Source organism: Condylostylus longicornis, unplaced genomic scaffold (genome assembly GCF_029603195.1).
Source record: "Condylostylus longicornis isolate FDR11 unplaced genomic scaffold, ASM2960319v2 ptg000013l, whole genome shotgun sequence".
Lineage (NCBI taxonomy): Eukaryota > Metazoa > Arthropoda > Insecta > Diptera > Dolichopodidae > Condylostylus > Condylostylus longicornis.
Window position 1 is genome coordinate 8,877,913 of NW_026577982.1, and position 14,689 is coordinate 8,892,601.

General features: G+C 25.9%; 7 protein-coding genes across 12 annotated transcripts in view; 2 read left to right on the forward strand and 5 right to left on the reverse strand.

Moving 5' to 3' along the window:
* LOC129605240 (general transcriptional corepressor trfA) overlaps nt 1-4,061 on the reverse strand; it is a 49,650-nt gene extending 45,589 nt beyond the window's left edge. For all 6 annotated transcript variants that reach the window (XM_055514873.1, XM_055514871.1, XM_055514870.1 and 3 more), the window contains exon 1: nt 3,851-4,061. In XM_055514873.1, the coding sequence (XP_055370848.1) occupies nt 3,851-3,881 (31 nt within the window). In that variant the 5' untranslated portion in view covers nt 3,882-4,061. The remainder of the gene's footprint in view (nt 1-3,850) is intronic.
* Nucleotides 4,062-4,603: 542 nt separating this feature from the next.
* On the reverse strand, nt 4,604-5,808 carry LOC129605533 (methylglutaconyl-CoA hydratase, mitochondrial). Its single transcript, XM_055515352.1, has 3 exons — nt 5,680-5,808; nt 4,990-5,608; nt 4,604-4,930 (listed from the first exon to the last, which is right to left on the reverse strand). The coding sequence occupies exons 1-3, from the start codon at nt 5,779-5,781 to the stop codon at nt 4,764-4,766; spliced, it is 888 nt and encodes a 295-aa protein (XP_055371327.1). The 5' UTR covers nt 5,782-5,808; the 3' UTR covers nt 4,604-4,763.
* Nucleotides 5,809-6,524: 716 nt separating this feature from the next.
* On the forward strand, nt 6,525-6,878 carry LOC129605440 (UPF0729 protein GD16342). The gene has a single exon (XM_055515215.1). It carries the CDS (start codon nt 6,569-6,571, stop codon nt 6,836-6,838), a length of 270 nt encoding a protein of 89 aa, XP_055371190.1. The 5' UTR covers nt 6,525-6,568; the 3' UTR covers nt 6,839-6,878.
* A 23-nt stretch (nt 6,879-6,901) lies between these two features.
* On the reverse strand, nt 6,902-7,746 carry LOC129605439 (calcineurin B homologous protein 1). Its single transcript, XM_055515214.1, has one exon. The coding sequence runs from the start codon at nt 7,613-7,615 to the stop codon at nt 7,046-7,048; it is 570 nt and encodes a 189-aa protein (XP_055371189.1). The 5' UTR covers nt 7,616-7,746; the 3' UTR covers nt 6,902-7,045.
* A 758-nt stretch (nt 7,747-8,504) lies between these two features.
* Nucleotides 8,505-9,890, forward strand: LOC129605424 (WD repeat-containing protein 18). The gene is made up of 2 exons (XM_055515195.1): nt 8,505-8,815; nt 8,866-9,890. Exons 1-2 carry the CDS (start codon nt 8,551-8,553, stop codon nt 9,882-9,884), a joined length of 1,284 nt encoding a protein of 427 aa, XP_055371170.1. The 5' UTR covers nt 8,505-8,550; the 3' UTR covers nt 9,885-9,890.
* A 106-nt stretch (nt 9,891-9,996) lies between these two features.
* On the reverse strand, nt 9,997-10,809 carry LOC129605425 (UPF0184 protein CG14818). Its single transcript, XM_055515196.1, has 3 exons — nt 10,707-10,809; nt 10,596-10,643; nt 9,997-10,461 (listed from the first exon to the last, which is right to left on the reverse strand). The coding sequence occupies exons 1-3, from the start codon at nt 10,735-10,737 to the stop codon at nt 10,193-10,195; spliced, it is 348 nt and encodes a 115-aa protein (XP_055371171.1). The 5' UTR covers nt 10,738-10,809; the 3' UTR covers nt 9,997-10,192.
* Nucleotides 10,810-11,360: 551 nt separating this feature from the next.
* LOC129605699 (probable insulin-like peptide 7) lies at nt 11,361-13,854 on the reverse strand. Its single transcript, XM_055515617.1, has 3 exons — nt 13,713-13,854; nt 11,595-11,746; nt 11,361-11,539 (listed from the first exon to the last, which is right to left on the reverse strand). The coding sequence occupies exons 1-3, from the start codon at nt 13,820-13,822 to the stop codon at nt 11,361-11,363; spliced, it is 441 nt and encodes a 146-aa protein (XP_055371592.1). The 5' UTR covers nt 13,823-13,854.
* Between the last annotated feature and the right edge of the window lie 835 nt (nt 13,855-14,689).

The following is a 14,689-nucleotide window of genomic DNA, read 5'->3' on the forward strand; positions in this document are numbered from 1 at the left end:
TTTTCTCATAAAAAATTCTCTGAAATTTTCATTCACATTTCCAAATACATTGCCTATTAATATTTTGTTAAAATAGAAACTTTTTTAAAATGAGAAATAAATAATGAGACATTGGTCAGCCTCATCATTGCCATTTTTTCTAGCAGTAAACGAAAGGAAAAATGAGTAAAATACAAAAACTACTTTTCCAGGTAAATTTATATTCCAACAAATATTATTTTCTGTACTTTGTAAACAACAGCAAAATAAGCAAACACAATAACTTTCCTTGATTAACATTTTTTCTATAGATATAGTTACAAAAATTTTAAATAAAACACAACTTGGTAGGAAAGTTTCAACTTATCATATTTAAAAATTAAACGCATATTTTAAGATTATAAAATTTAAAATATGTGATAAGTAGTTAAAACTTTTATTAATTTTTATGTTATAACTTTTTAATCTTTGACAGTTATTACTTAAATATCAGTGAATAATTTAGCACTAATCAATATTTTATATAGGTATATACTTATCGCTTATTTACTAAAAATATTCAAAAATTTTGTGAAAGTTTAAATATAAATTTGAATAAGATTAAATTTTCAATTAAGAAAATTTGACCGATATAATTTTAAAAATTAAAATTTTGACTAATTTTTTCAGATTCTATACTTTTTTATTGTAAATACATAATAATTTTTATAATACAGTTAATGCTGACCAGGATCCCTGAATTCAAAATGTAACTGTTTACATAAGTGTTATTTGAATAAGTACTTAAATAGTTACTTACTAGCATTCTATACAAATATGAGAACGAATATGCTATAAGCAAATTATAAATAAGCTCTGATCTAGATTACGGTCAAATTTATCTAATAATTGCAATCAAATATCTATAGGAAGAATTAAAATATAGTAAAATAATAAATTTCTATCTGAATTTTATAAAAATTTACAAAATATTTAAAAAAAAAAGTTTTCTTTTTCTCTTTTTTGATTTTCATCCAAATCACGAACCAATTATTTACCGATTTCTATACTTATTTAATAACAATTTATTTACTATACTTAAATATATAAAATAAATTGGATGAGTAGGTAAGTATGCACATACAAACATACAAGTAAATAATAGTAAGACAAAACAAAATAAAAAAATATATTTTCATGTTTTGATGCTATAAATGGAAACCTAAATTTTAACATAGACAAAACAAAATACCTAAGTATAAAATTACAATAAATACAAAAATACCAAAAAATAAATAAAGCAAAACTTTCATTTTTGTTAAAGTAGAACACGGAAAATACAATTTTAACACATAAGAGAAGAGAAAAATAAATATATTTAACAAAATACAAAATAATATATAAGCTAACATAAGTTAATATAAAAATATACACGTAAAAAATTTGGTAGGTCTCTTTAAATATTTGGAACTCAAAAAAAAAAAAAAAACAAAAATGCTTGAGTAATCAAATATTCGGCTGTAAGTAGCTTTTTACATTTATGTTACCTATACATTAATCCATAGAAGTGCAAAATCAAATGGAATATCTTTAAATATAATGGCGTTCTAACCAAATAATTGGGTAGGTAAGTACTTTACTGCAAAAATTTTTTAATAATTTTTACAATTATTATTTATGTTTATCGTAATTTTTACTGCTTTACATAATATTTATGTATGTTTGAAAATGTAAATTCTTAAAATGGTCATACCTAGGCATGTACCTACCTACATGATGAAAAAAAAAGAATAAAAAATGGGTGAGGTAATAAGATATAATAAATATATTTTAATGATCTTTGGTAATTCCCGATTTCATGTATACGAGTACATAATATATAAAAACTTATCACGAAATTTAATTTAATATAAAGTTTATATTTTAAAACAGTAAACACTTCTCTTGGTGGCCCCACAAATCTTACAAAATAACATGGTAGGTATCAACACTAAAGTACTTATCAAACGATGCACATCAATTTTGTTTGATTTGATTTGATTTTAATGAAAGGTACGATTTTCTGTGAATTTTATTTAAAATAAGTATAAAAAAATAGAAAGCCATTCTATATTTGATAAATGTTAGCAATTTTAGCACCCATTACCAATTTTAACACCAAATCTTATTATCCCACACTTAACAGCCTAATCATGTATCTCGCATTTTTACTCACTTTCAAACCAGAATTCTCCGTAATTAATAATGAATTTTTTACTCATCTTTTTTCCAATAAGATTACTCATTTTTTCAATTGGATTTTTTTTTCAAATTATCGACTGAATAGTTTATCAATAGCCGAGTAAAATAACGAGATAGACGATAAAGCCTACAATTTCTATTTCAAATAGGATTCAAATAATGATCCTTATATAATTTCTAAATACAAATAGCATCACTAAAATTAAAAAGATTCCTTTGATCAGTTTTAATGGATGGGCTTTAAAATATTAATTACAACTAACTAAGTACCTACTTAGTTATTTTTATTCTATTTTGCTTTTTGACCTATGGAAATATTTTATTAATAAATAAGAAAGTGTACCTGCCTGCCTATTTACTTATCACACATAAGTAATTACTAATTAGTGTTTCATATTTATAAAAACTCTAAAGTAGGTATCTACTTAGAACTGATTGCGATTAAACATAAAAATTTAAAGATTATTCGTAAATAGTACCCTACCTACATAATTAATTGTATTTACAATTTTATTACTTAAAAAATTTAAATTTTGCAAACTATTAAAAGGGAAATCAAAGTAAAAGAAATATAATACCAACTTCTAACAAAATCTTTTTTTTTTATTTAACATGTAAAATTTTTACAAAATTGTCTTCTTATTCTAACTGGGTGGGTAGGTAACAAGGTTGGTACCAAACTTAATCTTTAAGCAAGGTCTACTCAATTGTTTAATTTCTAGTGATTTTTACCATTGAATGTTATTAATCTGATTTGAAAACACTGCCTACCTATCTAGTCTTATTTGAAAGCATATTGTTATTAGCAATTATAGTTTCGCTAAATATCAGTACCTATTTAGTTAAGTAAATAGGTAGGTGCCATTTTAAAATACGATACGATAACGTACCTGTAGTTTTAAACTAAGAAAATGTTTTAAATATTTATTTACTAACAAATTAGGAAAGTGGGTAATTTTAATAATATTTTGAATATTTTCTTTCCTTTTACATATACTGAAATGAGGCTTATAAACAATTCATTAATGATAAATATGTATCTTGCATTCCTGGCGATGTTAATATTAGCAGACCATAATAGAATACTGCAAGTTATACTTCTCCTGAATTGCTATTTTTTTATATAAAAAACCATATGGTGAATTTCTATACCTAATTAGAAGTGCTTCATATGGTTTTTTTAATTTAAATAAAAATATATATGTATAGCTTTATAAAATATAAATAATAATACCTACTTGTGTTACGTTGCAAAATAACTTATCTTGTAGCATTAATAACTACATACATACGTATAAAAATAATATGTCACCATTTTTATTTTTTTGTTAAAAAGAGAAAATAACTTTTTTCTTCTTGATTAGATTTGCTTCAGCTTATGATTATGATGATATCACGCAATAAATCCTGTTTACATTTTAGGAAATTAAAGAAAGTTCAAAGTAACCTTCTTTCATTTGAGAAAAATAGTATTTTATATATTTATATATTTTGATGTTTACAAACATGTACATGTAGTATCACATATAAATGTTGCGGTATTTATAAATTTATGTTATTTGTCACACTCTCTATTGGAAATTTTTTTTATTGGTTTTTTTTTTATGAATGTACTTGAAATTTTTTTCAACTTGTCAAATATAAAACGTACCCGTTACTTGTACGTGAGTCGGACTCCACATGCCGTATTAATTTTTATTTAAATGCTTTATTTAAAAATGAAATGCAAATTTTTTTCTACAATTTAATAGTGTCTAATATTTGTAAATAACTTTAAGACGGAATTTTTTTTTTAATTTCTTTTCCAAGGATATTTTAATTTACTCCGTTTTTACTTATCCGAAATTGCCAACCAAACACCACCGAATCAGAAATCTTACTAAACGTCAAAAATGACATCAGTTCATTTGTTTCTTCGATTTCTTTTTTGTGTTTCATTTCCATTCTAATAAGATGAAATAAGCAAAAGCAGAAAAATGCAAAATACGCACGCAACGCGAAAATTTTTTAGTTTTTTGAAAATTAAATGCGCCACGTAGTGGTATTTTTCAAAATGTAATGATGTGACAACGATCTAATTTAAAATTTTAGAATGAATCTTGCAAATTCGATTGACAGAAGTTTTTCTTAGTATGTGCCAGTTCCCTAAATTATTATTTACATATAGTAATACCGATCCGTTCTCGGCTCGCCTCATTGTTGTAAATTTGAATTGAACCAAATCGACACTACCTACTACAATTTTTTCAAATTCCAACTGCAAAAAATCGATTTCTCCACGCAAGTCCCTGTCTCTTTCGATACCTGTATAATTAGCACTTTGGAAAAGTACATTTTTGTATGTACTTTCTAATTGCTTCAGATTAACAATATATTTTTACAAACTCCATACATACATTATGTACATACATATTTTAAAATTTATGTATTTCAAAACGGCTTTTTATATACAAGGTCACTTCTGTTTTTAAATGCATCAGTTACAGTTTTCAGTACAAATAATAGTATAAAAATTCTAAAGTTACATGATCGGAGATATTTTTTTCTTTTTGTTTTGCTATTTTTTATTCCCCTTTATAAATCGGTTTTCGTTTTTCAGCAAACGCTTGCAATCCTTCCAAACGATCCTTGGTCACCATAACTTGAGCATAACATGCTTCTTCAATTGCATATCCCACAGCTAAATCAATTTGTAAACCTTTATCTATTGCTTTTTTAGCCATTCGCACACCTCAAACCAAATAAAATTGTTCAAAGAATCAAATTTAAGTTATTCAAATGTCAACTTACCAACAGGACCATTGGGTACAATTTCATCAGCAATTTGCAACGCTTTTTGAAACGCTGCGTCTTTGGTACCATTTTGATCAACTACGTGATTAACTACACCTAACTCTTTGGCTTCTTTTCCATTCATAACGCGAGAAGTAAAAATAAGCTCTTTAGCTATAGAGGGACCAACAATTCTTGGAAGTCTCTGAGTTCCTCCAGCACCAGGTATTATCGCAAGTCTTGTTTCAACTAAACCCAATTTCGCATCATTAGACGCAATACGAATATCACAAGCTAACGCCATTTCAAGACCACCACCCAAAGCTGGACCATCTACAGCAGCTATTACTGGCATTGGTAATTGTTCTATTCCTATTAGGGTAGATTTCAAAAGACTTACAAACTTTACAACTTCATCGGGTGTTTGTTTTTTTCTTTCTTTTAAATCTGCTCCAGCACAAAATATTCCAGGAACTAAACTTCTCAATATGACCACTTTAACCTCTTTATTATGCTGCAAATCTGATATAATATTTGATAGCCTACGTGTTAGATTTTGTCCAAAAGCATTTTTTGCTGCCGCTCTGTTCAAACCAACAACAACTACTCCTTGTCTATTATCACCTAGTTTTTCAAACTAAAATTCGTTTCATAGTTTTAATATTCGTAAGTTTTTCAAGCATACTTATTAATAACTTATTTACTTACCACGACCTCTTCGTTTGACGCTGAACTGTAACTCCGGTTTAGTCTCCATGCCGAATTAGATAATATTTTCAAAGGGTTTACAAATTTATTTATAACATTCATATTACAAAATGGGTTATAAAAAGTAAAAATTTAAAAATTTATATAAAGCTAACAATATAGCTTAAAGAGCTACAAGTATCTTCTTTTTTTGATAAAGGCAAAATATAAAAAACAAACAAAAGTAATTAAAGTCAATAAACCAAACACCTGACCTAGTGTCAAATGTCAAATTTGAAATTTCTAAACGTAATTTATTTTACCATAAAATTCAAGAGTTGGTTCAGAAAATAGATTTCTCCAAAGATGTTACATCGAAAAGCAAAGCTATATGATTGACAATTTGACCGTCATCTTTCACAAAATGATCACTAAGTCAATTAAATTCAAATGGCCCCATGATGCTATTTTTGTGAAAAGTAACTGTCAATCCTTATTCTTGGAACAAATTTCTACAACATTTGTTTTTCATGATCAATACCTAATATTTCCCAATATTTTTTTCAACATATGTTTCGTTGACACATGAACGATTGAAATATTAATTATGTTTGGAAATACTAAAGTAAAGTTTCATGCGTTTGCACGGGTTAAATATGACATCGACTTGTGTTTTTATTAGCTCGCAATTCGGTGGAAGCCGGCTTCAAGCTGGGGTTCAAACGCAGTAATAGTCAAAGAACTTATGGGAAGATTTACGATATTAAAGGGTTAAAATGAAATCAGGGAGAGTTCAAAAACCTTCACAAAAATGTTTCAGTTGTTATTCGAAGTGTCAATGTCAAATATTTATTTTGATTAATTGCGCAAATGAATATAGAACAAAACAAAACCTCTATTAAAAAATAAAATGGTTTGTGTTCCGTGTTTTATAATTCCAGTTTTACTTTTTATTTGGCATAAATTTATTCAACCTATTGTATTAAGATATTGGAATCCTTGGGAAAAAAAAGATGCTGATGGAAATGTTATAAAGGCAGGACCAGAGTTTCCATTTCAATGTAACGGAGATCAATGTACATTCCTACCCAAAAAGAAAGAGATTTGTGATAATACTAGTGATAAATTAGATCCATCTAAACCTAAAGTTAAAGCTGAAGATCAAAAGAAATGTGACTAGAAAATTTTGTGTTTAATAAATTATTTTAATTAAAATTTTATCTACACCATTTTATTTAACATGTCTCAATCAAAAATATATATTTTATTTGGTAATTAAGTGAACAATATTACATTTACAAATTATTTTATTATTCTCATGCATTCAAAAAAAATTCCCAATTTCGCTCTGCAAATACCAATTATATGTATATTACTAGCAATATACTTAATTTAGGAACCGAATGGACATTTTTTGTTCAACTTCCGTCCTTTCTAAAGCTTTACAGAAATCATCAAACGAAATTTTTCCTTGTCCACATTGATCAGCCTCAAGTATTGTACGTTCTGCAATACTAATTAGTTGATCTTGGCTTATGTTAGCTCCAACCATCATATGTAAAATACTTAGTAACTCATCCCGACTTATAACATCGTCATCGTCAAGGTCATACATTTTGAAAGCGAATTTTAGTTTTTCTTCACGGCTATTATATTTATTTTCTTTTCCTTTCTGTATAGGTCTGAAATGTGCCAGCACTTGCATAAACTGCCTGAAGTTTACTCTGTCATCGCTGCTTTCAGAAAAAAATGCATGCACAATTCTATCACAAAGTGGATTAATTGCTAATTCCGGGATTCTTAAAAAATCATCTCTTGAAAGTGTGCCACAGTCATTTCGATCTAATGATGTAAATCTGGAATACAAACGTTCAATTTGACTTGGAGTAAATCCTGTTTCTTCTTGGATTTGTGCGATTTCTTCCTCCCGTAAAAGTAAAGAGGATTTGTTACCCATTTTTTTTATTTACGTTTTAAGTACTTTAGTGCGACAAAGTAAAAATGATGATCTAAAAAGCAATTAATAAAAGTTGATGTTATTTTAATTGATCAATTAAATTTATTAATCACATGACTTCAGTCATCAAAACAACATCAAAGATTTATTTTTGACGTAAAATCTTCAAAATACTCCGGTTGGGTGACATTTGACAGCAATAAAAATTTATGTGTAGTTTTCAATGTTTTGTATACGTTTTCCTGTTTAGATTAACAACGGTTTACATAAAGAAGTTATTGGCAAGCAAGTTGGTCTAATCATTTAGTTCTTCGAATAATTCCGAAATGAATTCACATTAAGTTAGTTCATTTTTTTAAATATTTTTGAGATGTCCATTTTGCTTATTTTTCAAAAAAAACATTTAAAAGCTTCAACATGTTAACTTAGTTGCATAAATGTTTTTTTAATTGTCAAGTTACTTGCTCAATGGTAGGAAAATTTTCTGCGCATTTGAACAAAGAGTTCGTGAACTGCTATTAAAGTAGTATTTTTACATGTATTGTAACGTTCTTGCTTAAAATCTCTCTACGTAAACACCTGGTAAAAATAAAATTAAAATACCAATATGGTATCATAAACACCTTGAGCATATCGATGAACTAAAAACTGCAAGAAATTAAAAGAATTTTGGGTTCTTTATTCGGCAATTTGTTAAAAAGAGTGAATAATTGCTTCATTTTCCTAATTTTGATTTTAAGTTCAGTTTGCATTTTGCATTTCAGTTTGTTTTTAGTCATGTGAACGCAGTTTTAAGAAATAAGCTAATATATAATATAATGTAGCAGGGATGATAATATTATATTTTAGTGTACGAACTTCCGAGTCTTTAGTGTATGATTGACTTTTGTTCACGTTTTTTTTTAAATTAACAAAACAAATAAAAAAAGGGAAACATGGGTGAATTGGTTGAAGCTTTAATAACTAGTGATTCAGAAGCTAATCAATGGACATGTTCGGCTTGGGATCCAAGGACAGGTACAAGTGTGATGACGTATAAAGGTGGAGAAGCTGCAGCTTCACATTGTCTTTCGATGGTAACCAACAACTTTTTAGTTACGGCCAATAACACAAAACCATTAATTCATATTTGGCCAACAAACAGTCAAGAACAAATTAGTGGAGTTCGCTTAGTTAGTCCAGGCAAAGTCAATGCATTAGGTAGATAGAAAAGAAAATAGGAAAACATTTTTTAATTCGCTTTATTTTAGCCGTTTCTTCTGATGGTAACTTTTTGATAGCCGGTATCCAAGAAAATATTTATATCTGGCAAATATGTTCCGGGAAGTTGTTAAATGTTATTTCGAGACATTTTCAAGCTATTACGACAATAAAATTTACAGATGACAACTCACATTTTGTCTCAGCAGGTCATGATGGTACAGTTCTTGTGTGGAATTTGACGAAAACTGCTTCGGGTGAACAGCAACCATTATATAATTTGAATGACCATGCCTTACCAGTTACTGATATACACATAGGTCGCGGAGGTTTACGTGCAATACTATGTACTGTTTCTTTAGATAGATCTTGCCGTTTTTACAATTTAATAACCGGTGAACTATTGCTAAATCTTGTGCATGACGAAGGACTTACCTCGATTTGCATAAATATTTTGGAAAATGATGCTTTTATTGGTACAGTTTCAGGCATAATTTATCAATACAACTTGAATAATCCACCTCGTATAAAAGAATATCATATGCAAGAAAATGATTATAACAATAAATTTTTGGGACATAATAGTAATTCAGTAACTTGTTTAGATTTATCTTTGGATGGAAAAATGTTAGCTTCTGGTGGTAAAGATAATAATGTATATTTATGGGATATTGCAAGTAAGCAAGTTTTACGTGTGATATCCCATAGGGGACCTATTACAAATATTAAATTTATATTATGTGGAAGGAATACATTCAATGCTGAAATTAATTTTAATTTAATCATATCCAATTTAAAAAGAATGAAAGATAATGAAGAATCTAGCATACAAGATGTTATTGAAGTCTTTATTCCCGATGTTGCTGTTGATAATGAAATCATTGAAGATTTTTGTCAAGAATTTACACAAAGTGATAGTTTAAGCACCGTTAGCAAAAGTGGTGACCAAAGTGAAGAACTAAAAGCATTAAAAGAAGAAAACGAACGTCTTAAAAAAATCAACAGATCGTTATATAATTTTTCTGTAAATAAAATTTTGTGTAATGAATCAGAAATAGATCAGCACTAAGCATGATTTCAAACTACATTTTTTTTTAGAATTATGTATTTAATTTTACGGCCAATAATATTTACGTTTTATGCTAAAATTATTGTTTAACTTTGAATATAACTTTTAGTTAGATTAACACATATAATAAAACATGTATGTAGTAATATTTACATAAAATAAATACTGATTTAAATAAGAATAGAACAGGATACTTCCTTATACATTGCAGTTTTCCAATATTTTGTATAATATACATATAGGTACTTATAATAATGTAAGTAATCCCGCAAAATATTGAATACAACAAGAAAACTTAATAACATTTTCTAACAATCTTTCATTTCCTCATCTGGATTATTCGCTTCTGTTATGGTAGTATTACTACTACCTTGTGAAGTTTGATTGGAATTATTATTTGTTTGTTCTGAATTTTGGGATTGCGATGTTGTTTGATCCATATTTTTAAATTCCGCACGTATTTCTCTATTTGATTGTAATAATTCTCTTAATTGTGCCATTATATTATCTGTATTATTTTCCATTTCATCTAACATGTTACTTAATTCATCCAAACTAGTGTTTACAGAAGCAATTTCTAAAAAAAAAAAACATTATTATTAATTTATACTGCTAGACATACTGTAAAACACAATGAAGTACACATGTAGATGTATATTAGTGGATTTGTTTCACAGTTTTTGAATAGATATAGATATATTATGTATATACCTTGAAGATCAGCTTCGTCGGCACTTTCCTCAGTTCCATTACCTGTACCTAAATTATAAAAATATATTCAAAGATAAGAAAGTCCAGGATTAATAATTTTAATTATTTTACCATGTTTATCGCTTTTCGGTGCCATTGTCATGATGTATAATTTTGTTTAAAATTCTATTTTTTCCATTATTATTGAGGCAGCATCACCTGACTTTGACATTTGTTTTTATTTTGATAAGAAAGACCGAAATGGTATGGTAGTAAACATAAAGATAAAGCAGTTTGACAGTGTCATTTTAATTATAACAGTTTAAATAACTGTTATTATGGTTAATATAACTATAACTGTTATTTTAGTAATTGTTATTATACTGTACAAATAAATCCTAACTACAAATAATTCAATTTTTAACAAAAAATTAAAGTTGAAGCATCATATGTGTAAGAATAATAACGCCGGACACAAGGGTCATTATACAAATTTTAAAGCGTTAGGGTTATTCAACGTTACTAAAATCACATTTTAAATATAAAAAATAATAAAAATAAAGAAAAATCTGTAATTAATTGTTTTATATCATCAGCATTTTTAGTTCAAAAATATCATAATTTATCTACATATTTATATTTAAATAATAAGAATTATTGTTTGATAATTTAATAAAATATTATACAATATTATAAGCTTTAACATATCATTTTAATTTACATATGTATGTATTTTGATTTTAAGTGTAGTCGTATATAATTTTTTTGGTAAAATATTCAATTTCTTTATTGATTATTATGATTTCGTCGTTTATTTGATGGACAATATTCAGCATATTCTTCCCAAGTACATCCAACTCTTGTACAACATTCTGCAGTAATTCCTTTTTCATTGCCAGCTTTTTTTAAACGCCGTACTTTTAAAAAATTTCTTGCATCATTTTCTTCTATCCAAGGAAATGGTTCTAAAAATTAATTATAAATTATATAGGCATTTTAATTTATTTGATTGCTATTTACTTGATCTTTTTTCAAATTCTGTTTTGAAATTATTCCTACGAGTGAGCCGATAAATATCTTTTTCACAGGCCCAAAATAAATGTCGTTCTAGTTTATTCCGACATCTTGAATAAGCTTCTGAATGCCATACATCGGCCCAATCACTTGGTGATCTAAATTATTAAAAAAAATAAAATTATTATATATTATCGTAAATATTTTTTATTATTGGTCAATGATATTAAATAAATTATTTATTATATAACTACTATTAAATTAAAATTACATAAATTTTAACGTTAGGAACGCTGATTGAAATTAAATGGAATGCTTTTGTTTTATTTTTAATAATAGATAATTGGACGTTATATGTGACGCTTTACTACGATAATGGCGTAAATTTTTGCTTCCGCTATTCTGGTTGTATAAATAAGGTACATGTTATGTACATATATGTACATATATATTTTTTTTACTTTAAAAAACCGAAAAAATTTGTTTAAGTTATTTAACATTTTATAAGTTCCAAATAGTCTCCTGTATAGCTTATTTAGAAAATATATACACTTTGTTTTTTGTTTTATTTTGCTCACATTTTTTGACAGATAAATATTACAAAATCCACTTCGAGCAGTAATTAAGGACGTGATCGTGTATCTCGCTGTTTTACTTGCCAAGTGAGAAAAAGATGAACGAACGACTTTCATTTATTTGTATAATGTAATTTTTAAGTAAGAAAAATTTTTTCGTTTTACTTTTTTCTCGCTTCTTTATAAAATCTAACAAAATTTAATCATTTCTAATAATATCTAATTGAAAAAACAGGAATCAGGAATAAAAAGTGAAATAAAAAAGGGAGAATTTTTGTTGAAATTTTCAACTTTCTTTGAACATAACGTTTGATTTTTGTGATCTCCTTTCATTGAGGCCGTAAACTTGATTTTATTATCAAGGATGTATAACTTTGTATGATTTCCCTATAAATTTCATCTTGATGAGATTATTCCAACTACATTGTGTAAATATTTTTAATTTACTAACATTTCAATTTTTTTAATGCAATAAATTAAAAATCTTTATGTTAATCATAGAAGCCAATTATGAATTTCAATATATGTATATACGACTAAATCGAAATATTTTAAAATTTTATTCTTAATTTATACAAATTTAATATTTTATTTTAGAATATAAGTAAAAATTCACAATTGGGCCAAATTTATAAAGTCAAAAACTCATACTGAAAAAAAGTGATCATGTCCAGTTAATGTTCTGGAAGTGATTGAATTCAACAATATTGCCATTTTGAGAAAAAGTTTTGTACTAAAATTCATAAAAATTTGTACTGTACTTAAGTAGTACACACTCTAAGTGATCGGATTAAAATTTGAGTAAATTTACTCCAATATTTCTAAGAAACTTATTCTTAGTTTGCACAGTAGTATTTCAAAATTTTAATTAGCTTATAATTTTCTCTAAATATGTATTTTAATATTACATTTATATAATACGCGTAAATGTACTTTTAATATGCAGTTATTAAAAATTAACCAAAAAAAAAAACAAGCAAATAAGCAAAATGAATTTTACTATACTTGATGTAGTAAAAATGCTATATTTATTAAAAAACGAGAGTAAAATTACTTTAGTAATAATAGAGTTTCTGATTACAAAAGCGTGTTTCATGATTTTTGATTCCATAGTTTATTAAATCGTAATAAAATTATTTTGCAATAATTCATTATTATCTGTATATATTTTTTTATATTTTTTGAAAGGCTTTAAATTTTAATATTAGAAAAGAAGAGCAATTAAAAAAATAACTATTCCAGGATGGGAATAAAGTGAAATAAATTAAGCCTCTAGGTTTTTCTAATTTAAATCTTATAATATTATGTTAAAATTTGGTGTTCTAATTGAAATTTTACTAATAAACTACTAAATTATGTTTTGATTCTTCATTATTTATTTTTAATAAATAATTAGTATGATTTTAACAATATTATATATAAAGATATTTTCCAATAACACAGTGGCTATATTTAATTCATTGTTTCATCCTAATATCCGTGGCTATTTAAAACAGAACAAATTACTTGTATTCCAATTAATTAAAAAAATTATAAAATTATTAATAACCTTGCAGTAAATAATAATTCCAATCTTTCATCATTTGTCACTGAATATGATAGCCTAATTAATACTAAAAATATACAAATCCATGTTGTTAATGCAACCGAAATTAACATTTCGATTAGTCAAATAAATTTTTTTTTGAAAAAATCACAACACTTTTTTTAATAATTTAATTTTAAAATTATATAATTTTAATATAATTTTTTAAATTTTTCCCGATTTTATCCTTATAAAATATAAAGACTGATCTTTTAGATTAGTAACATATCACTGAACAAATTTAACTGTAAAAATATTTCTAAGTAAGATATCCTTTAATTTAAAAAAAAGAAATAAAATTAAAAATAAGAAGAAAAACAAAAATAAAAATAAATAAATAAAAATTAAATATAAAAAACCACAATGGTATAATAATGATGTGTGTATAGCATGTACATGTATGTATGTATGTATGTGTCTTAAAGGTAGTGATGATGATGGTAAAATAAAATTGATCAGATTTTGCGCAAATTAACCATAACCTTTTTCAATATATATATATATATAAATATAATATAATTCAATTTAAAAAATATAACTTAAATAATAATAATAAATAAATAAATAAATACAGTTACAGTTATTATACAAAATTGTATAAAAGATGCTGCGTGTTAAAGTGACAATTTTTTTTTTTTTTGTTTTCAGAAATCCAAAAACAAAATCAAAATGTGAGAAAGTAGCATTGAAGTTCATATATATTTATTATATAACAATTTATTTCGAATTTCAAATTGTAAGGGACTGTAGAGTGTTGGATGTTTGTACAAGAAAATTTATTGGACCAATTGAATAAAATGTTAAAATAAAAAAAAAATATAAGAAAAATAAATAAAATTCTTGCACGTACAAATTATTTTAATGTTATTCGGAAATAATAAGGTTACAAAAATATTTCAATATAATGGAATATATAGGATATATATATAGGATATATATAT

Coding starts and splice junctions, on each gene's coding strand:
- LOC129605533 (XM_055515352.1), bottom strand. CDS start 5,781: ATGAATGTTATAAATAAATTTGTAAACCCTTTGAAAATATTATCTAAT. Junction 5,609..5,679: donor CGTCAAACGAAGAGGTCGTG/GTAAGTAAATAA, acceptor AACGAATTTTAG/TTTGAAAAACTAGGTGATAA. Junction 4,931..4,989: donor TGTACCCAATGGTCCTGTTG/GTAAGTTGACAT, acceptor ATTTGGTTTGAG/GTGTGCGAATGGCTAAAAAA.
- LOC129605440 (XM_055515215.1), top strand. CDS start 6,569: ATGGTTTGTGTTCCGTGTTTTATAATTCCAGTTTTACTTTTTATTTGG.
- LOC129605439 (XM_055515214.1), bottom strand. CDS start 7,615: ATGGGTAACAAATCCTCTTTACTTTTACGGGAGGAAGAAATCGCACAA.
- LOC129605424 (XM_055515195.1), top strand. CDS start 8,551: ATGGGTGAATTGGTTGAAGCTTTAATAACTAGTGATTCAGAAGCTAAT. Junction 8,816..8,865: donor AGGCAAAGTCAATGCATTAG/GTAGATAGAAAA, acceptor GCTTTATTTTAG/CCGTTTCTTCTGATGGTAAC.
- LOC129605425 (XM_055515196.1), bottom strand. CDS start 10,737: ATGACAATGGCACCGAAAAGCGATAAACATG. Junction 10,644..10,706: donor ACCGAAAAGCGATAAACATG/GTAAAATAATTA, acceptor TTTATAATTTAG/GTACAGGTAATGGAACTGAG. Junction 10,462..10,595: donor CGACGAAGCTGATCTTCAAG/GTATATACATAA, acceptor TTTTTTTTTTAG/AAATTGCTTCTGTAAACACT.
- LOC129605699 (XM_055515617.1), bottom strand. CDS start 13,822: ATGTTAATTTCGGTTGCATTAACAACATGGATTTGTATATTTTTAGTA. Junction 11,747..13,712: donor GAATTATTATTTACTGCAAG/GTTATTAATAAT, acceptor TTAATAATTTAG/ATCACCAAGTGATTGGGCCG. Junction 11,540..11,594: donor AGAATTTGAAAAAAGATCAA/GTAAATAGCAAT, acceptor ATTAATTTTTAG/AACCATTTCCTTGGATAGAA.